The sequence below is a fragment of the Zootoca vivipara genome, chromosome 2, assembly GCF_965207765.1.
Source record: "Zootoca vivipara chromosome 2, rZooViv2.hap1.1, whole genome shotgun sequence".
Classification (NCBI taxonomy): domain Eukaryota; kingdom Metazoa; phylum Chordata; class Lepidosauria; order Squamata; family Lacertidae; genus Zootoca; species Zootoca vivipara.
The window spans coordinates 76,419,738-76,443,054 of NC_142584.1; the positions used below are offsets into that span (position 1 = coordinate 76,419,738).

Here is a 23,317-nt window from a genome sequence, read left to right on the forward strand (position 1 = left end):
GTAGCCAAGCAAGTCCTACTCAAGAGTAGACCCACTGAAATCAACGAGCCTGAGATAGCACTAATTACAACCATTTTTTTTTATTGCTTCTCCAAGTGGCTCACATCAACACAGAAATGAGAGGCAGGTCCTACCCTCAACTGTGTAAAAGGACAAGACACACAAGGAAAGGGGAGTGGAGGGAAATGACAGAAGAAGGAAATCAGTTTGAAAAAGCCAATGAAGTGGCAACTTGTATACAGGCATTTACAGTCAGTTTGGGCCAAGCTAATCTTGCTGGTGCAGTAACTGATCCAACTAATCTCTGAATTAGAAATTATTGTATTAATCCAAGTTTTAAGATGTTTTGTTAACGTAATTGTTTATATTATTACAGCTACAGAATTCTTTTCAATGCTTGTATTTCTACATTTGGAAAGAGATGTTTTATCTACACATTTGCCCAGCAACAAAATAAGTCATACACAGAAGGGTTTTTTGTTTTGCTGAATTTAATGACACAGTCTGAATTAGCCAGGGAATATTTTATCCAGGCCTCAGAGGAGAGTCAGTCAAGAGTCTTGGTAGGCCCTAGTCACCACAGGGTAAAATGGAAAAATTCTCTGATTTCCCAGAACTTCATAGTGGTCAGCCAGCTTTATTATTTATTGAAGTATTTACAACCTGCACTTTCATAAAAGTATATATCAAGGCAGTATGCAGCATACAATGTACTAAGATCCAAGGTTTTGATTTACCATGTTCCTGGGCTCTAGTCCACTTGATTGTAAGAAAAAAACCTCAAAATGGTTTACAGTATGCACAGCTTTGGACACCAGGAATATATCTCTCAGAAGCCCGCTAAGATTAAATACAGAGCCTTGTTTAACTCCTATTCATTCCAAATAGATTTGTTTGGGATATGTTCCTGGGAGGCTGTACCCATGATTTCCCTAACATAGAGGAGTTCTCGTTGGAAATTCTAAGGCTGCTTTATTAAAACTAATGATCATGACTTCAGGCTCCCACCACTCTACTTTAGAAAAACATTGTGTACTAAATAGTTTCTCCTCTAAAGTAAAAACAGTGCATTATGCTACTTACCACTGCAACACCTTGAGCTTCTTCATAAGTCACTTTTGCAATGTTGAGAGCACTGGTATTAACAAGAAAATATCCAGAGCCCTCCTTTATGAACAGTTCAGCCTGCCAAGAAAAGTACATATTATATAATTTACATAGCTTATATTTTTGCACAGCTTGCTTAGTAATGTGTAAAGGGAATGCCTTACCTTGACAGCCTGGTGATTATAGATAGTCACTTCTTTAGGACTCACTTTTACATCGTCCACAAGAATTAGCTCAACGCTGGAGGACACAGGTGTAAGAGGTTCATACTGTAAGGGATAAAGAAGGCAACCCAAAAGTGCCACATTAATCTTCTGATCTGAGGTCATTTAGAAAAACATTGTTTTGTACTGTTTGTAATTATGCTTTATCACTGCACACCATATACTGATATTGCAGTATATAAATGGTGGCATGTACAATATTTAATTGATAAATGAAAATGCAGAGTTGTTGTTGTTGTTTAGTCGTTTAGTCATGTCCGACTCTTCGTGACCCCATGGAGCAGAGCACGCCAGGCACTCCTGTCTTCCACTGCCTCCCGCAGTTTGGTCAAACTCATGTTCGTAGCTTCGAGAACACTGTCCAACCATCTCATCCTCTGTCGTCCCCTTCTCCTAGTGCCCTCAATCTTTCCCAACATCAGGGTCTTTTCCAGGGAGTCTTCTCTTCTCATGAGGTGGCCAAAGTATTGGAGCCTCAGCTTCACGATCTGTCCTTCGAGTGAGCACTCAGGGCTGATTTCCTTCAGAATGGATAGGTTTGATCTTCTTGCAGTCCATGGGACTCTCAAGAGTCTCCTCCAGCACCATAATTCAAAAGTATCAATTCTTCGGCGATCAGCCTTCTTTATGGTCCAGCTCTCACTTCCATACATCACTACTGGGAAAACCATAGCTTTAACTATACGGACCTTTGTCGGCAAGGTGATGTCTCTGCTTTTTAAGATGCTGTCTAGGTTTGTCATTGCTTTTCTCCCAAGAAGCAGGTGTCTTTTAATTTCGTGACTGCTGTCACCATCTGCAGTGATCAAGGAGCCCAAGAAGGTAAAATCTCTCACTGCCTCCATTTCTTCCCCTTCTATTTGCCAGGAGGTGATGGGACCAGTGGCCATGATCTTGGTTTTTTTGATGTTGAGCTTCAGACCACAGTGTTTTATTATAGTTAAATAGATTGTGGACGACTGCTTCCCAGAAGCAGGTAGTATCTGGACCTGACAGCATTGCTTACTTGGCTTTCCAACATAGAGGTTGCTGCTGGTTGCTGTGAGAGGGAGGACTGTGGTGGCAGAGAGGTCAGCACAGTATAGCTGCAGGAACATCTCATTGGCTCTGCTGCTGCACCTGCCCAGTGCCAACTTCCCATCACCTCACCCTCTTAGTTACTGGAATTCACCTCCAAGATAGGATGCCCCATAAGAAATGCCACCCTGTCGGTCGCTACTGCCTAGTAGCTAGTTCATCATTCCTGTATTTCTCTATCTTGGCATAACATCCCAATGTATTTTGGCGAGCCTCGGCAAAATAAGCCTGTTCCTTCAGCTCATGTTTCAATGGTGTACCTTGAAATGGCATCTAATTGTGTTTTCCACTTGAGATCTGAAGTAAAATCAGACTTCATTAATTCCTCACATTAGCTCTACATTCTCAACCAAATCTCCTAACTCCCACTCCTTCTCTTCGTGAGATGGAACTTAATACCGTATGATCTTAGAGATTACTTGGTACTATGTAGTGATGCTGACAATGGATGCTCCCTTAATGTAGATGAGGATGATTAGGGTGCAAGCGAGACATTAGTTAAGCATGTGGGACATATGATGAGGCATTTAGAGCTGCAGCTGTAATAAGTGACTTCTATGCTCTGCATCAAGGCAGAATCAGTTATCAAATCAGGTATACAAACACAGAACTCCATAGTACAGTATTGATTTATAGTACTAAAAGAAAAAGGGAGCAATCACACTTCTGGTGCTGGATAAATGTATTTAAGTGGTTCTGTCAGGCCCATAACTGTCTGCATTATGATGAATATATTTTAAAGCTACTAAAATGCTCTATAAATGTACTAAAAAACCTGGCTATAGCAAATATACCTCATTAGGGCAGTGTAGGTAAAGCTGGAATAAAACTGCATTACCGGTTTATTCACTTCTGCAGCAGCAAGATGAAGATGTTGATATCCAGCCGCAGTGGCAGATATAGTCACTGCTCCAGGTTTATTGTGAACTAAAACAGTTTGCAGTCCTAAGGAAAAAAGAAAGACAAAACTGGAAAAGGAGCATTTACTGCCTGGTTAAGCATCAGTATACAGAAGCATGGAGGTAACTGGTCTTCTTCCCATCATTTCATTGTATCTTTAAAATAGACTTTTTAAAATAGCATTTTTCTCATCAAAGTGTGAACAAAAAGAAAGGATCAGACCCATTCCAAGAAGGAAAAAAACATCCTACAGAAAGCAACGTATTTTGATCTAGCACTAATGCCACCGAGTTCAACCAGTTCACCTAGACAAATAATACATAATGTCCTGGAGTCGTACCATGCATTTTGTTCTGACCATTTCCATGATTTTTCGAAAACAGCTCCATTGGCCTATTGGCTTCTATGCTGGCCAGTGAATATTTTGTTGATTCCCAGATAATATTAAGGGAACTAAAATTGTCAAATTTACGTCCCTGTTGATCATAAACCTCAATCTCCAACACCGGATTGCGATATTTTGAGACAGGGACCTGAAAGATAAATCATTTCGTTTACAAACAGGAAAAATTATCCATGGAATTGTGTAGAATTGAAAGACAAGCCACGGTGTATTGTAATGCAACGATCATATTTTTCAACTGAATAAATGTTTGAGGATTTCTGTGAAAAAAACAGGGGAAACTTCCCGTCTCTCAAGCGTGTTGAAAGGTTGCCTACATGATTGGCCCCAACCATGTGCTAGCAGGAATTTAATCATTCAATCAGCATGTTGAGATGAAGCCATAGAAAAATATGCCTTTTCTTAAATGTCTAAAGGGTATAGGTATTGTACTATCATTCTTACCCCTTGCTTGTTTTGATGAAGAAAAGGACAGGAGAGACCTATCTCAGGTTCTGCATATATAGGTGCCAAAGTGAACCGGGAGGGACTGGCACAGATCAGCGTCACAACAGCAGGTTCAGCAGCTGGAAAGGGGTTAGTAACCGTGGGCTTGTTTCCAATTATTAATGAAATTACCTGCACAAAAATGAATGAAAAGAAAATATGAATGCTGTGCTAGGAAGGCATTTTGTTGTCGCACAATCTAAAACAAACTCACCTCTCTTTCTCTCTCTCTCTCTCTCTCTCTCTCTCAACATTAAGCCAACATGAGTTTATGTTCCAGTAATAACCTGCACTCCTGACATATAAAGATGTATCATTTTGACATTTATTTTTATACACAGTTCCAGCCCGTTATCAAAGCACACCTTCTCACTGATTATTGCTATTATACCAAGCTTAACACTGCAAAACAAAATTCAAGCTTTTAAGATTTTGAAACAGATGGCAGAGCTTTCTTTCTTCAAGAAAAAGGAAAGTACAAAGTAACTGGTATGTACATATACCAAAGGCTAGTTTAAGAGTTGTTAGTTTATTTCTTAATGCTCAAGGCTTTTTCATTTTCTTTCCTGACAAAAGCAATATTCTTACCCTATAAGAATATCAACTGACAGCACATTTCAAGTCATTGTAGCTTATATGAACAACTATGAGAGCAACTTTCTAAGTGTTGCTAGTTCTATATTTTTTTCCTCTCTTTGTCTTGACCTGAACATGAATATATTTAATGACCATACCTGGCTGTACCTGATAATAGACAGTAGGTGACTTTCATCTAAATGAACACGCAAATGCAGATCCTTTTATGGGGTGCATCAAAGTCTTAAGACACTTGTGAAATTGAGCACACTCACAGAAAGATAATAGAGTCAAATAGTGCAAATTGAACAGCTGAGAGACTTAGGTGACCATAAGTGTTTGTTTTGGTCTCCCCCCACCCTATTTGTACTTATGACATATCTGAAAATTGTTCAGATGTCCAATAACCCCAAGACAGTTTGCCACTTATCTTTTCTTACAGTTCTCCATTTATATCTGCAGAACCTCCAAAAATAGTTTAAGGAGGAAAAAACACCAGTGACTGTTCAATGCCCTCTGAAAAAAAAAGCAGTGGTCTTGTACTCAGCAACTGAACTAAGCTGTTGAAGCTTTTAACACATTCTGTGACATAAAAGGGTCCTGTGAAAAAGCACTTGTGATGTTAACCTAATTTTAAAATGCTTAGTTCTCAAGAGTGATATTAGATTTATCAGAATCTATATAAAGAACAGCAACTAATTTATGCATTCAAGCTTTGTATTATACTGTATTGGCACGCCCTAAAAAAGCTCAACAACAAAAAAGCTCAACAACTTTGGTCAATCCAATGGGTTTGGGTTGCCAGTTTCTTTTATAGTGGGAGTAGATCGCAGTCTCTTGGGAGTTGGACATGCCTGCTTTATGGAATGCAACTCTATGAAGCCTTATTATCTTAGCCGTTGGCTAAAATTGTCTCTCTCAGGTTCCCCCCCCCATTTCAATTTATTTGTATGCCACTTTCCCACAAAACTGTGTCCAAAGCGGCTCACAAGACATCAAGTGAACAAGCATAGCAATTCAATATATATTTTTGTGGGATAAACAAAATTTATCATCTCCATCTGTCTTACTCACTTGTTCCCCCAGGGCTTTGCAAGAAGCTCTAACCCAATGTTGGAGAGGATTCCTAGTTGTAGGTGGCCCTAGTAATGATAAACCGACATTGTCTGAATCTTCAGCACTGATGTTCCTGTAGAACTTGGATGGTTCTAGAACCCATGGTCTGGGTCCCCCTTCAAATATTATATCTTTGGAGGAGCCCAAAGTTACTAAGGCAGCAGATATGGGATCAACAGTCTAGAAGAAAAAACAACCCTGATTAGAATTTGGTACAAATCTACAAAAATACTGAGAATAATATAATAATAGCACATCATACTGTTGTCTCACATTGTTCTTCATGTTTAACCTATGAGATTTACCATTATATACTTTGCTTGGAATTCTTGAAATGTATATTGAAGCCTCCAAACTGTATCCAAAATTACTATAAAAAATAAAACAGCAACTCTAAGTATAAATAAATCTAACCTAACTAAATGAACACTTAGCAGTGAAAAATCAAATCATCTCTCATGTTGAACGACTTTCTCCCAAGTTTAGGAATCTATTATCGTATGATTTAAGCACAGCTTAAAGTTGTTTCGGAGTGCTGTCTGAATATGAAGTGACATTAGAAAACAATGGAATATTGGGACAAAACCTGTATTACCTCACTATCTTTGCTTACAAGCATAACATTTCAGAGCATAGTGCTGGTTTAATCCCCCCCCCAAAGTTGTAGCTCATTACAAACATGGAATTTCTCCATGCAAGTGACTTTTCTGAATCTCCCCCACACACTTTGTCTCCCCCCTCCCCCAAAAAACCTGCTTTAAAAAATAATGTGATATCTATTTAAGCAAGTGACAGCTAGTGCTCTGGACCACTGAGACCTACTAAAAAGCTCTAGATTAATTCAAGCTAGCTATTACTGTTCTCGAAGCTACGAACATGAGTTTGACCAAACTGCGGGAGGGAGTGGAGGACAGGAGTGCCTGGCGTGCTCTGGTCCATGGGGTCACGAAGAGTCGGACATGACTAAACGACTAAACTACAACAACATTACTGCATCATTAATGAAACAGGCTCAAGGGTACATGTCCACAAGTGGTTGGACATTCTGTAGTTCCTGAAACCCGTAAACAGTTTATAGGGATTATTCAAGGTAGAAAGCATCAGAGATCCAAGCATAAGGGAATGAAGCTATTTGATTTTGATAGAAATCCTTTGGTTCCTATAATACTTCACCTCAAATCACTTCACATTGCAAGTAAGTATTTTCTGAAGAATCAAAAGCCACGGAGACTAAGAAAAAGGGGAAACTAAAGGCTTACTTTTAGTGGCAGATGGGCAGCTATTGTAATACTGGCACTGAGGTGGATATGTTCATGGGTGTAACTAACAACAAGTGCTGTATATCCTTGGGCTTCAGCTTTTACCCTGACCCCACTGCAGTATTCAGAAGCTGGCTTTAGTCTTCCTGTTAAGGAAATAAAAGGAGAGTAAAAATGTGCAATGTGTATATTACTGAAGTAAATTTAAAATCAAATTTATTCATGTTGTTTTTATAAGTAAACCACCCTGAAAAACCTAAATATTTTTCAGGGTGGTTTACAAGAACAAGAACACATATAAAGTAAAACAAATAGTGAAGTGAAAAGTCTGCGGATCAAAACACTATTCCTAGCACTGAGAAAGTCTTGGGGTGGAGGGTGGGGAAAGGAAAGGTCAGTGACCTTTTTGCGTAGGAGTTCCATTTTCTGCCCCAGTGCGCAGCGACAGAGCATGTGTAAGCATGACCCACCCCCACCCCTGTTCTGCCTTCTTCTGGGTTCAAAGGACCCGTGAGTTGTGATCGCATGTCAGTTGGACAAGCCTAAAATGGGTGCCACCTGTACAATCAATCCCTGTTATGCAACCAGTTGTGGGGTGTTTTGTTTTGTTTTTACAATCTTTTATTATTATTAAAGGTAAAGGTACCCCTGACCATTAGGTCCAGTCGTGGACGACTCTGGGGTTGCAGCGCTCATCTCGCTCTATAGGCCGAGGGAGCCAGCATTTGTCTGCATACAACGTCCGGGTCATGTGGCCAGCATGACTAAGCCACTTCTGAGAGCCAGTGTGGTGTAGTGGTTAAGAGCGGTAGACTTGTAATCTGGGGAACCGGGTTCGCGTCTCCGCTCCTCCACATGCAGCTGCTGGGTGACCTTGGGCTAGTCACACTTCTCTGAAGTCTCTCAGCCCCACCCACCTCACAGGGTGTCTGTTGTGGGGGAGGAGGGGAAAGGAGATTGTTAGCCGCTTTGAGACTCCTTCGTGTAGTGATAAAGCGGGGTATCAAATCCAAACTCTTCTTCTTCTTCTGGCGAATCAGAGCAGCGCACGGAAACGCCGTTTACCTTCCCGCTGGAGCGGTACCTATTTATCTACTTGCACTTTGACGTGCTTTCGAACTGCTAGGTTGGCAGGAGCAGGGACCGAGCAACGGGAGCTCACCCCATCGCGAGGATTCGAACTGCCAAACTTCTGATCGGCAAGCCCTAGGCTCTGTAGTTTAGACCACAGCGCCACCCACGTCCCACATTTATTATTGTTATTACAAATGGACGAAACAAAGCAAATGTGGACCAGGAACCTGTATCCTTCCATAGGTTGCTGACTTCCAACTCCCATCAGCTCCATTCAGCATAGCCAATGGTGAGGAGTGATGGGAATTGTAACAACTGGGAAAGCAATAACCTCTCAACCCCTGATCTATATAACACCTCTTAGTTATTCATAAGCATTTGCTATTGATAAAAGATTCCTTAGCATGCCAGTAAGTGGATTACATATTTGTTCCTCTATTTATCTTAAAAACTGAAATGAATGTAATTCCTTTTAAGCCACCTTGAAGTGGAATGAATACACCACGGTTCTCAACCTCGACAACTAAATCAAAATGTGAACAGTCACTCAGGGTGACCATCTGACTGGTTTCTTCATTCATTAGGCCATTAATCTTCAGAGGCAGCTCCAGGGTTTCACCCACACGTGCTTCAACTCGACACAGCGTGAACTCCATGCCACTAGGTTCTGTCACATACACCTAGGAGACAATAATGAGGTAAGACACAGCAGCCAGAATGGAGATAATGAACAAAACCTGAACTGGAAAATTTGAAATGCCAAGAGGAAGTTACTTATTTTTAGCCGCTTTTAACTATCTGAAAGTTTCACTTTTAACCTCAAAAATTTCCTACTTCTAATTTGAAATGCGTGACTTGCAGACAAACAACTTAGTTATAATCAGAACAAAGCATGACACAAATAACTTGCAGAGCTCCTGAGACTCTTAGACCTCTCTCTCTCTCTCTCTCTCTCTCTCTCTCACACACACACACACACACACCCCGATTACACAGCTTACACCCTTTATGCCCACACACAGTCAAAAAAGTGAGACCTAGGGAGAGGTCCAAAGGCAGACATGGGCAAAGCCCATCAATATGGTTTTGTTTATGTATTAAAGAGGCATGGTGGCAACTGACTTTAGAAGGCAATGGAATTGCACTAGGGAAGACATGACATCCTTTGCTAACTTCCCATAAATTACACTTTAGTTCTTTAAGGTTCAATAATATACATATGTCTAATGGACCTACACTTATCTAATTCCTCATATAAGAATAACAGAGGCAGTAGACCCTTTTTAGAAAATCTAAATGCAAGCAAATGCTCTAGATTTCTGCAATTGTGGGATTTTTTTTTTTTAGCATGATAAGCTTTAAGAACCTCTAGGTTTGATATTTTCTCAAAATTTAAAATCTGTGTATTGACCATATGGCCAAACACCACAATGGCTTTGCTAATATAACATTTGTTGAGTGCCTACTGTTCCTAAGGAGATTTAATATTTGGGGCTTATTCTTTATAACATGCTGACAATGAAAGTGACCAAGCTGAATTTCTGTCGTCCAAAAGGGAAATTCTTTCTTCATTTCATCTCTGGCTCAATGCTCAGGAATTGGGCAAGAGATAGTGACAACGCTACTGGTAACAGATAAGCTGAGATCCTTTTGTAGAGATAGAAATAATAAAATGAAATGCATTTGAACATCTCATTTGAACACCATCTTGTCCAAACGTGAATGTGTGGATGTCACTGCATGATAGTAGAATAGGAATTTAGCACCTATAAACATTGCAGTCACTGTATGTGTATTACTCTGATCCCCCTCACTTCTTCAAGGAGTTCTCTCTCTTCAGAAAGGGCATCCAATACCATGGCTCTCAAAATGTGTATCAGAGGCCTAGGGAATCCCAGGGAAGCATAAGACCTTGTGGCAGGTGAAGCTTTTCTCTCCAAGCCAAAACAGGTTGGCTCAATTGAATGTCCCCTGGGAGTAGACCTTTAGTGATTGGATTGTAGGGGGTGACATCACTCTTCCTTCAATATGACTTGGAAAGAAGGGAACGTGGAAAGAGATGCTACTTCTTATATTTTATCTGTGTATGGACTTAGGAGGTCAGAGAACCTCTTCTATTCTCCTTTGTTTGCCTGTGTTGCATTAATACTCCACATGTTGTTACATGCAGCAGCAGGCTCTGTCCATTTCAATAAACAAAGCTTACAGACACGTAAATATAAACAGGATTGTGGTCAATCACACTGAATCAGAGTGAATGCACAGCAGGTTTGGCGCGTGCTTAGTACGCATGTGACTGTTTTGTTTATTGACAGCTCACTTCTGTCACATATTTTCTATAATATACACATGGAAATGCTACCTCAAATGTGGGGAGAAGCAGATGCTTAAATTCCAAGTTTATATTTTATTCCTCGCTATCATCAAGAAATCATCACAGATGGATAGCAACATTTCATAACAACTGCTTGATCAAAGCTTTTATTCAGGGTGTCTAACTTTTTAAGCCACCTGTCTAATGCTTCAGGTTAAATTGTGGACCATATGGCATGGTGTTAAAAATGCAATCCTCATGAAACATATAGACTACTTGCATAACCTGGTAATCAAGGTCAGCAGGCAGATGTTTGCTTCAAACACAAGATGCAAAGCTTGAACAGAGACAGTTAAAATGTTAAACTGAAGGCACTTGTTTCATTTAATGCTCATTCTTGCAAGTTCAAATGAGATGAAGTGCACTCATATTGCTCTGCGCTTTGAATCATGAATCTCAAAGTAAAGGTTTAACTAAACATCTCATTTCTGAGCCTCATGTAGGCAGCTATCATTTCCTGAAAATGACATTTTGGGGACAGAGATATTATGTGGCACATACACACAGTGTAAGACTGCATAACAAACCTCCATCTAACTTTAGTAGTAGGTTAGCAAGCAGGATAACACTGCAACTTAATATTTAAACTGCTGTGTTTAATGTCCATTTAAATTATTTTTGAAAGGACAGACAGACTGCTTAAAACAGATTGAAAACAAGCTGTTACATACACCATAGGCACTGCAGATGCAACTTCTAGAACAGTTCTAGTGAACAAAACGTGCTTAGAAATATATTTCCTGCAACATGTATTACTTTCATACCAAGAGTGACTGTCTAGTAAATGGCTTTTCGCTCTGGAACAGTCACCATGTTCCTGGAAAATGCACCCTAGCAAAAGGGCTTTTAGAAAACAAACACGCAATGTGAACTTGGCAGGATTCCAGTAGCTCTTGATTAAAATAGCAGGCAGTGGCTCTTTAACCAGATTCCTCTCCATTAGTTGTTGCATTATAACTGGTCCAGGTGGTACCATCTAGCTGACATAACACAGTAGTCCAAATGAAAACATATATATTCTTAAGTACACAGGCTCTAGAGAGTCAGGCTGGGCACATATAATACCTGGCTGATCTTAGAAGTCAGGCTTTGCTTGTGCTATTAGAGGCAGGGCAATTGTGTATGTGGGGATGTCTTTGAAGCCAGTTCAGAAACTACAGCAAGTACAGAATTCAGCTGTGAGATTACGGACTGGGACCAGAAGATCTGAACATATTACACCAATTCTGGCCCAATCACACTGGCTACTGTTTAGTTTCTGAGCTCAATTCAAAGTGCTGGTTTCACCTACTGTATTAAGTCTTACGTGGCTAAAGATGCCTCAAGGAACACCTCTCTCCACATGAACCTGCCCAGACTTAGAGATCTTCATCAGAGGACCTCCTCCATGTGTCTGTTCCTAGGGAGGTCTGGAAGGTGGCTACAAAACAACAGGCTTCTTCAATGGGGCTCTCCATCTGTGGAATGCTCTCCACAGGGATATGTGTCTGGCACCATCACTGTCAGTTTGGGGGCACCAGGCCAAGACATGATTTACCCAGGCTTTTGCTGGTTAAGTTAGCCTCTACTATGGTGCTCAGTTTTTAGTAGGGTGTGGCAGGCATTTCTTACTGTGTTTTTGAATGAGCATTTTAGGAACTTCGTAAGTTCTCTCTCTCTCTGGTTTACAGCTACCGTATACAGTTTGACTGAAGCAATTGTCCTGCAACCTGCTAATTAGGTCCTGTCTGCTTACTAGCCTGGGTGCACAATCACCCACATTTATCCCTCCCAAACATACAACACATTCAGCACCTGGCTCTGCATGTATTGCCATTCATACTAGATTAGGTTTGCACATGCACCTCTTCACAGTTGTTAAATATGGTAAGCTCTGATGGCGCCATCATCTATTTGAAATACTAGGAGGAAAGGCAATAGGGAGAAAAGAGGAGATTATAAAGTAGGAAAATTGAGACATAAATAAGAGGATGGGATTAAGAGGAATTAAAGAAAATACAGGATGATGAAAATTAAAAGTAATGAAATAGAAACTGTTACAGATGTATCTAAAATGAAAATCAGATAGAGGGGAGTTGGGGAAGCAAAAGGGACAATGAGTTAAAAAGATGATATAAGATGATGTATGTGGTTTTTTTTGTTTGTATTGGTGTGTTTTTGTTTTCTTTTTGGTTTTGGTATATTGATGTTTTTGATGTTTTGTTGAGCTATTTTGGTATGTTTTTATGTTATAAATTTTTTTAATAAAAATAGTTATAAAAAAAATGAAATACTAGGAGGAAGAGGGGAAGTTGAATCCAGAATCACAACAGGTGACAAGTGTGGTTAACCATCTGTTTGACAGGTGAGTGTGCAGAAATCTGCATGAACTATGGATCAGTCATTATATATAATTGTAGCTGAAAATTGGCTCTCCAGGAGTTTTAAATGTTTGCAATTTCACTTTGGGAGGAGAACAGATAATTTAGAAGCCTCCTTCTTCCTTTTCTGGCTAAAGACTATTTCAGGTAAGTCAATTTTGTGTCTTGGAACCTGAATTTCACCAATGCAACCTTGCTAAAAGGTTTGTGCGAAGTGGAGGTTTTAACACGTGCATTCAAATCTTTCTGCAGCTCTCTACATCTGTAGGGTGTTAGCATTTATACATATGACAATGGATAAAGCACAGCATTATTCACCTTTTAGCAATTTAAAAAGGAGCCAAAATTAAAATGTTGGTCATTGTGACGGAAAGCTCAGGTAGACCAGAATTTGGTGATGCAGTGCTGTGAAATTTTGCCAGACTGGTGCAGCTTGCAGAGTTGGCAGCAGGCACAGCTAGCCAGAGGGGAGGGGAGACAGAACTTTGTGAGAGAAAAAGAAAAGCAGCTGGGAGTTGGTGTCCAGCTGGATAGGAGAACAGCCTTTGAGCTTTGTGTAAAATGCACCCTGAGGAAAGTATCTATAGCCAGAGAAAGAAGACTCTGAACTCAGATTAAAAATAGTGACTATTGTCTTTTAAGAGTATACAGAGCAGTGAGAACTGGGAAGCTGAATTTGAAAAAACGAGAAGTGGAGTTGTGAGGAAACACTCTACTTTGGTCTCAATTCAGTAAGAAGGGAACAGATCTTCTGGAAAGAGAGAGGAATAATTCCAAACCCATTAGGAGGGGTGTGTTGATCCCCTGGTCTGCTATACTAGTAGAGGAGCCTCAGGAATGAGATTTATAGAAGACTGGGAAACTGACAAAGTACCACCTTGTCTCGGGACTCAAGGATTAATACCTAAGCTGCAAAACCTCTGCAAGTAGTTTAAGGAATTAAAATATGGTATGTATTTACCGTCTTGTTTAGAAACCTGTAGCATCCACTGAATTGTTCTATAAATATTAGTTAACAGTTTCTTGAAAAAATTCTACCTCCTGGCACATCTTTTGTTTTACCAATTTTGTTGTAAAATGAAACCTTTTTCCTGTTTAACTTCCCTAAATCTCCAAGTCCTAGAGTTTTCTTTAAAAATAAGAAAATTAGCCAATAGTAAGAGGGGACATGCCTCAGTCATCCTGTGTGTATTTGCATTTTATCCTGTTTTCCCCACTTGTCTCGTACTCCATATGTATGAAAAGCTGCTTCTGCGGTATTTAACAAACATAAATAATTCATCTAGGGAAACCCTCTTGTGAGAGAAGTGAAAGGATGTCCAACATTTCCTGTCTGCTCTGAAGCCCCACAGGTAGAATTCCCTAGGCACAGAAACAGACATGAACTCTTCTGCTTCATGAGTGATAGCATGGTGTGCCTTCTCTGCAGTTTCTGATAAGACCCTTCTTGGAAGGAAAAGCAAAATAAGTATTACTTGCCTTCATTTCCCCGTAATGCAATGAATTCTGAACGTCACTGGCACGTATAATACTGACACCAATTTCATTTCCAGTGGTCATTACTCCCTTGACTGTTACTGTAGCAATGTTTTGGTTAGACGAGGACCAAGTAAAATTGCCACTTCCACCATGGGCCTAGACGGCAAATGAAAAAAACATTAAAAATATATATATTCATTTTATTACTTGTTCTCATATATACCTCTAAGTTACCCATTCTGCAAATTACTCAAATAGATTAGAATAGCCTAGCCTAGAACTGCTAGCCAGACATTCATGGAGAGAAACACTCTTCCGCTAAACTAGAAACATCAGGGATCCACACTCTGCTGCATTTTAATCTCTTATTTCCTTACACAAAGATGTTTCATTCATAGTTATAATGGCCACAGACACCTCTCTCCCTCTGGTTCTCTACGCCGGCAAAATTTTTGATACCGAGAGATACCTCAGTGATTAATAGTGCCAGTAGTCAGCATATCATTTCACAAGTCAGCACACAAGAGGCCCAGCATATAGCATTGCTGCGTTCTTAAGAACTCCGATTAATTCCGTTTTACTGAAAGCCAAAGACAGCCAACTGAATGATTTCAAGTCTCAGTGCAGCTAACCTGTGTACTGCTGAAAGTGTTTTTCTACCAATGGGAATTGCTGAAAAGTATTAATGGCAAAAGGGGGCACAGAAAATTGATTTCTTGCTGTCATCATGTCTTTATTTTTAGTCTTAAGGGGAAGTTAGCTGTGTATATACATTGCTTCCAAAATTCATCAGAAGTCAGCCGCTGACAACAATGAAGAGTGCCAGTTTTCACTATGCTTCCTACAAAGGTCTGAATACTTTGGCCTGCAACACCCAGAGTCTTTTAAAGGACTCAGTAGCTGTAAAATGCATGTCATCAGCCCTAAGTCCTTTCCTAAAATCAAAACTGCTAAGTAAATCTTCACACATTTATCTTCGTTTTGTGTTTGTGGCTTGAACAAGAAGATGCATTTACAGTACTCTGTTTTTATAGCGTGCAAACTATGGAGAGATGTATGACCTCACAGATCAAGCAATGGGATAGCTCTGTATGCTATGCATATCAGAGATGTATACCATCTGTTTCAGCTCTATAAAAAACCCACTGCCATAAGTAGAATATCGTCAATAGCAGTCTGATATGTGTAATAAATTCTGGCAAGGGGGGGGGGACCCAATAAGGGCACTGTATAATACCCACACTGCGGGACGCAGGTGGTGCTGTGAGTTAAACCACAGAGCCTAGGGCTTGCTGATCAGAAGGTCAGCGGTTTGAATCCCTGCGACGGGGTGAGCTCCCGTTGCTAGGTCCCAGCTCCTGCGAACCTAGCAGTTCGAAAGCACGTCAAAGTGCAAGTAGATAAATGGGTAGGCAGGAAGGTAAACAGCGTTTCCATGTGCTGCTCTGGTTCGCCAGAAACGGCTTTGTCATGCTGGCCACATGACCCGGAAGCTGTACGCTGACTCCCTCGGCCAATAAGGCGAGATGAACACCGCAACCCCAGAGTCGGTCACGATTGGACCTAATGGTCAGGGGTCCCTTTACCTTTACCTATAATACCCACACTCTTCCACATGCAGAATTCCTTACCACTCATCTTCTCCACTGTCAGATTATTCTCCACATGCAGAGAGGTTGCACATGCAGGAGAGTTTCTCAAATTATCATAAATAATTTGTTTAGAATTATTCTAAGCAGAAGCACAAATTTAAAAATCCCAGGAAATAATTTCACCTTCACAAGCCAAACTGCCCAAATAATCAAACATTTCTAAATAGGGGCTGATTGCCACCACACATCTCCCATACCCTTGGAGTTGGATTGAGTTCTAATACATTCTGTCCCCACTGCATCCCCTTGTACCACCTCTCACATTCAAAGGGGAGGGTTTTGGATTAACAGATTAACAGGAGCACAAACCACACATACACACACTCAAGGAGCATCCCTTGAGTAGAATTCTGGTCAACAGATGCTCCTACCTGTGAAAGCAAAAATCTAGATTCAGCTCAATAACTTAAATTTCTTTCTCTCAAATCAGATTGCTTAACTAAGACTTCTGTATTTTTACATGTCAGAAGCTCACACAGCTTGGCATTTATTCCTAAAGTATGTTTCACAAAGATGCCTCTTTTGGAGTTAAACAATTTCTCATACAAAGAGGACGAAAATCTTTGTAAGAGATCTGAAGAGCTGACACCCTTAACTGAGTTACCTGTAAACAACACCCCCCCCCAAAAAAGCTTGCGTAACAGAATTTGTTTTTCCCAGGAAAGTTCAAAGAAAAGATGCTTCTGGTTAACCTTATTTACCGGAAACTGAGAAAGCATGAAAACTGCAGAAGAAGAGTCATGGTTGGAAGATCTACTATAAATAAAGTCATGGCCTTTGCCTCCCAACAGCAATGTTATTGCAATGGTGGATGAAACAGAGGAAGTGAAGTATGTCGGGGCCAGTGCTGCTCTTCTCAGCAGTCAACACAGCTCCTAACTTATGGAACCTACCTGCCGTAAACCATAAGAATTTTTATTTTCTATTTGTCATTTTCTACCACCACAGGTTATGTTCTGCAATCATACCTACTTTAAAAGGAAGGCTCCTTAATCATAAGTGTGCCATAAAACAAAATGCCGTTCTGGAAACAGCAGGTGTCCAATTGCAGCAGAAGAGTAACAAAATTCCATTTTCCAATAGAAAGAGGGTTGCAGCCTCAAAAGTTAATAACGTACAATAGAGTCATCAAGTACCCAATAGCGAGGCGGACTGTTTTCTGCATTTAGATGGCTTTCAGCACTTACCTTTATTGTGTACTGATAGGCTCCAGCTTTCGGCTGCCATGGAAACGTCAAAATGCTTGGCGAAAGAGCAATGGGAAGATAAATGTCTACTTCTTGCTGATTCTGTACAGGAACAGGTAGTGTGTGAACACCTCCATCCTATTAAAATAAATTATGCACTAATTAAACTTTGTTTATTTGACAAAATCTGTCTGAATCTTAAAAAGATGAAATGCTGGGGGGAACTTAGGGATGCTTATTTCATTTTTGACATGTTCATGAACTCCTGCATCATCACATACACTGGAGACACTTCTCCATGTCTCCCTGTCTCTGAAGTTACCCTACAGAGGTGGCAATCTCAGCTGGCACTCAATTTAATGTACTTTCAGCACCAGGAAAAGACCTCTTTATTTTCCCCATTTAAAGACTGCGTGCTGATTATTATTTTGCTAAGCTGTTTTACTGTTTTAATCTATAGTTACCCAGAGAATATTACTGAAAGGTGTACGGTAGTGTCTTTTAATACTGTGTTTCTCCAAAAATAAGACACCGTCTTATATTTATTTTTCCTCAAAAACCCACAAAAAAACCCACGGTGGCTTATTTTCAGGGGATGTCTTTTATTATTATTATTATTATTATTAAGTATGGTACAGTTTAACCTACAAGGTTAAACTGCCTATCACTTTGACTTATTTTCAGGGTATGGCTTATTTTCGGAGAAACACGGTAGTAGTAATAAAAATACATACATGGGCTAAGAAGCTGATACAGAGAGTAGCCTTCTAATTTGTGTTGCAGAGCACATTTGTGTCAACATATATGTATTAGAAATGTATGATATTGATAACCTGAAGATATGGGTTCTGGTCCAAAGGCCCTACTACATTCTGGGGGCTTCCATTCAACTCCAAGCAAGTAATGTTAGGATCATAAGGTTGTTTCCAATATTAAGACATTAGTTATATTCAGAGTAGATTCAGTGAAATTAATGAATATTGCATCCATTGATTTCATTGGGTCTACTCTAAGTAACTCAGTTGGATATGCTCTATAGTTACCCCAAAAAGCAATGGCTTACAGTATATAACAATTACTATTGTTAACCAAAGACACGTTGCTTACAATAAAGTTAATTGTGAAAAAACCACTTAGTATTTTCTACTACTACTACTACTACTACTACTACTACTACTACATTAGTAAAAGGTAAAGGGACCCTGACCATTAGGTCCAGTCACGGACGACTCTGGGGTTGCGGCGCTCATCTTGCTTTACTGGCCGAGAGAGCCAGCGTACAGCTTCCGGGTCATGTGGCCAGAATGACTAAGCCGCTTCTGGCAAACCAGAGCAGCGCACGGAAACGCCGTTTACCTTCCTGCCGGAGCGGTACTTATTTATCTACTTGCACTTTGACGTGCTTTCGAACTGCTAGGTTGGCAGGAGCTGGGACAAAGCAATGGGAGATCACCCCATTGCAGGGATTCGAACCGCCAACCTTCTGATCAGCAAGCCCTAGGCTCAGTGGTTTAACCCACAGCGCCACCCGCGTTCCTCACTACATTAGTATAAACACTTTAATAGCACTTTTAAATTCACATATGTTACCTAGTTGTAATCCTTACAACAGCATTATAAAGTAAGTCAGTCTCCTTATTAAACTATGCATCACTTTCCATGCTTAGATAAGACCACATCCACTAAACTTTAAACCAGAAAGAAGTATATTTCAAAATAGAAGCTGTTTATCTGTTCCCATTAATAGGTTTTTCTGAACTCCATACCGGCAATTACATTCTAAGTCAAGAAACAATTCCCTAGACAATTATCCCAAGTAAATCAGCTTGCAACTATCCAGGGCTGCCAAGATCTGCAGCCTTGAGCAGCAACTTCTCATTAGTCACAGAAGCATTGCTTTATTTCCTGTGGGAGGTTGCTAACAAGATATTCTGGAATCAATGATGTTGGTTATGGGGGCACTCAAAACTTTGGCATGGTGTTACATCCTTGGGATACTTTGCACATCCAGACTGATAGCAGGGACTCAGTCACCAGTGGACTATAGGAATGTTACAGGTTTAATTATATTATTGGAACATTTCCTTTTTGATACCCATGTTGGCTAGGTATGAAGAAAACTTCACAGTCCTGCCCTCTCCTTGGTGCCAGCGAAGCATATAACTGAACACTGAAGAAACTTGCCAGGCCTCCGTCATTCCATGAGCAGCTGCAAAAGCCTCTTGCCTCTACAGCCTCTTCAGGACCAACAGGTGTCAGATTGTTAAGAAATAATTGTCAACACTATTGAAAAAATATATTTTAAAGTACTCCCCCCCCCCAAAAAAACCCCAGAGTCCATTCTGTTGGGGATAATTCAGACTGAAATTCCCAGGTGTCAGAAAAGGTTATCTATGTATGCTACCACTGCAGCCCGTGTTTCGTTAGCCCCAAAATGGAAAACGAGCGATGTCCCAACTAAAGAAGAATGGCAACTTAAGTTGACAGAATATGCACAACCTGCAGACTTAACATATAGAATAAGAGAACAAGAAGAACATATGTTTAAAAAAGACTGGAAAACGTTTATTGAATAAATGGGAAATAATTGTATACAGCTGAAAACACTGGCAGCATTAAGATAAATTCAACAGTGTAAACAAGTTTTGATGGATATAATAATGGAATACTGAATAGTATAGTTTTTTGTAAAATATGCAGGGATTTATGATATGTAAAATGAACCATGGAAAGAAAAGAAGCAAAGTCATTGATATCTTAAGGATGTAAAATGAGACACCAGGAAGGGCTTCAAAACTTGCAAATGGGGCCAGTCTATAGGAAGTTAGCTTTGCAGCTTAGCCTCGCGTTTTGGAAATTATTGAAGCCCAATTAAAACATTCCACTTAATTGTTTGGTAAAGGTTTTACCGGACTGTCCTGCCTAGGATGTTTGAATGCTCCCTGATAGGAGAGGGAAAGCCCCTAACTTCAAGCATATACAAAAGAGTCAGGTTAACAAATAGAGGCAACCTAGTCAGCTCCCAAACACATTATTTTCCTTTGTATACAGTGGGCTTTTTCATCATGGCTGAGCAACCCATATCTATAGCATGAAACAATACAGTTCAGAAAAAGCTTTACTACTTGAATACTTAGAAAAAAGCCCCAGTGATTGAAAATGTCCAACTGAGTTGCTTCAAATTAATGTATTTAGGGATATGTAGCCAGTTTGCAATTGCGAAGACAATTACTTGAAATGAAATTCTTCTGAAATCAATGGAACTTATTTTCAAATAGATATGCTTATAGTTGTAAGGGGTCCTCCGTTTCTATTAAAACAAGTTAATTCCCACTCCCCCTTAACTATGTTGAACTTCGATGTATCATATTTGCTCTTAAGACACCATTCAGGATCAAGGCTTCAACTTTAAACAAATGCAAGACAAAATGTTTCTCTTTCAGCAGACATACCTGATCTACAACGGATGTTAAAGAAGCACTTATAATGGTTTGTCCCTCCTTTATTGCTTTCACATGATGATATGATCCATTTGGAGAGGACTGAAGAACCCTGAAGTATGCTTTTGGCCAGGAAATATCAATTCTGAGATTCTGAAATTTAAAAAGGATGAGTGTAATTACTTGGACATAAGAGGATGTACTCTGAATAAAACACAAAATATGACATAGAAATACTATAATAGAATAGATCAAGGAAAGATTGAGCAGAACTTCATTCACAAAGCAGGGATTTCCTAACTCCTTCGGCTGAATACAGTTCATTCTCTGCAGAATTCTGGGGATCTCTGGCAATGCTGTGGGCTGGAGCATGGGAGGTGGTGGCGGTAGCAGCAGCAGGACAGGGAAATCAGAGCAATTTAGCAGGGTTACCTTGTGAAAGCTGAAGAGTTTTTCTCCTTATGCAAGAAATTTCCAAATCCAAACCAGTATATGGTATTTCCAATTTTGTTCTACTCAGCTAAATTCTACTCATGAGTAGACTCAATGAAATTAAGAGACCTAAGCTAGCCCTTGCCATTAACTCAGAGCCTCTGCTCTGAGTTGTTTGTCTAATGTTGGTTATGGTTCCAACCACCCAATGTTTTTATATGTTACTACTCATATTTGGTGCTTTACTTGCCCTGCTCTAGTGTTTTAATAGTAGGCAGGCATACACAGGTAAACCTAACTGACTTAATCTAAGCATGCCAGCCTGCTGTCATAGATACAGAAATAGGGTTAAGGAAAATATCAGCCTGACTTGATAAAAAAGAAAGGCAGCAGGCTCAATACATTTTTTTGCTGCTTTCAGTCACCAGAGTGAAGCCCATTCCCTCAATCCTAATTTAAACTGGTAGCAAAATCCAACAATTTCTTAAAATGCCATTCGACAATAGCCAGATTCCATAATTCTGTACCCATGGGGTATTAAGGGCACCAGATATGTGAAGGAGTCAATGGGAATGTATGGGGCTAGCCCTATCCCTCAAGGCCTATGTGCATGCCAGCCACTCGCGCTCGCCTTAGGTGATACATGATCACTATCATCTTGAAGGTAACCACTAACAACAACAACAACAACAACAATGTATACAGGCCTTCATCCAACATAAAAATACAAACTCAGAATAGAAAATACAATACAATACAAAAACAAACCAAAAACATCCCAACACTTTGGGAATGATATCAGCCAAACACCTGCTTGAGGAGAAAAGTTTTTGCCTGATGCCTAAAGATATGTAATGAAGGCACCAGGTGAGCCTCCCTGGGGAGAGTATTCCAGAAACAGGGAGCTACCACATAAAAGGACTATTCTTGAGTTACCACCCTCCTCTCCATAGAGGAAACCCTATGTATACAGAAATGACCTCCTTCAAGCTGAAGCTGCTCACTCATCACATACTGGGATGAAGTGAGCCCATTTCCCCATGAATATTAAACGCCTGAATAAGAATACACACACACACAAACACATTTAAGAGAAAATGTATGCCCATATTTCACTTACATCTGATAAGTGCACCTTATTACTTGATTTATCATATACATCAACAGTGATTTCATAGAGCCTCTCTGTTTCCAAGACCCACCTATCAGCAGGATGAATTGAAAATCCTATAAAGTAGGAAAGCAATGAAAATCATACTCTACAGAAATACGTATTTAATAAAGAGCTATCAGAATCATATTTTCAATAAAATACTCTTATTCTGTTGATAAGAGGCTTCTTATATTCAGCCAGGGCACTAGAGTTTGGCACAATAAAAAATAAGCAACAATCACATTCTGTGACTGTAGAAAAACAATTAAGTAAATATTTATTACTTTACCTGTTAGTCCCAAAAGGCTCCCTGATCTGCAACATGCCCAGTGTGTGTGTGTGTGTGTGTGTGTGTGTGTGTGTGTGTGTGTTATAGCTAGAAACATAAGAACTTCAAGCAAAGGCAAGAGTAATGCTTGGAAACAGGGAAAGGACATTTGAAGAAAGGTGGAGAAGGGGCTTGGAACCACAGATTAATAAGAGGCAAGTAAGCTCATGGCTTTGTGTATGATAAGCACAATGTTTAACCATTCACACATTTGCAAATCTAATGAAAATGAGATGAACTAGTAGGCTGTAATTATGGCCATGCAAATTTAAAGGCCACCCATCAGTCACCCACAGATATGAATTATATTTTAAAAAATCAACATACTGTAATATAAATGGACACATTAAGTTATTATAGCTAGAAGAAAGAAGTTACAGTATTTATTTCCCCCCAAAGTTAACAAGACAAAACTGACAGATTCATTTGATTGAACATCTAGTACTAACCTAAGTATCCAGGGTCTACAACGTAAATGGTGCCATTTGGTAATTTGGAAGCACCTTTCATAGAAATGCTTGGAAACTGTCAAGGTCAAGAGATTCTGGTACAGTTACAGTTTAGCAGCACACAATTTCTTCTTTAACTGAAACTAATGAGGAGAATAACGCCATCATAAAGAACACACAGTGGGCTATGTTTGCATACGGTGATCTAATGCTGCATGCATGAGCTGCTGTGAGCCTGAGC

At 39.9% G+C, this 23,317-nt stretch overlaps 1 protein-coding gene across 1 annotated transcript in view; it reads right to left on the reverse strand.

Moving 5' to 3' along the window:
- Nucleotides 1-23,317, reverse strand: part of NUP210 (nucleoporin 210) — an 85,542-nt gene that overhangs the window by 34,257 nt on the left and 27,968 nt on the right. Inside the window, exons 8-20 of the mRNA XM_088663252.1 lie at nt 23,077-23,145; nt 22,267-22,373; nt 20,727-20,867; nt 17,275-17,412; nt 14,436-14,591; nt 8,704-8,902; nt 7,149-7,294; nt 5,848-6,069; nt 4,156-4,329; nt 3,649-3,841; nt 3,247-3,353; nt 1,272-1,376; nt 1,084-1,185 (exon numbers count right to left, since the gene is read on the reverse strand). Coding sequence (XP_088519378.1) covers nt 1,084-1,185; nt 1,272-1,376; nt 3,247-3,353; nt 3,649-3,841; nt 4,156-4,329; nt 5,848-6,069; nt 7,149-7,294; nt 8,704-8,902; nt 14,436-14,591; nt 17,275-17,412; nt 20,727-20,867; nt 22,267-22,373; nt 23,077-23,145 — 1,859 coding nt within the window. The remainder of the gene's footprint in view (nt 1-1,083; nt 1,186-1,271; nt 1,377-3,246; nt 3,354-3,648; nt 3,842-4,155; nt 4,330-5,847; nt 6,070-7,148; nt 7,295-8,703; nt 8,903-14,435; nt 14,592-17,274; nt 17,413-20,726; nt 20,868-22,266; nt 22,374-23,076; nt 23,146-23,317) is intronic.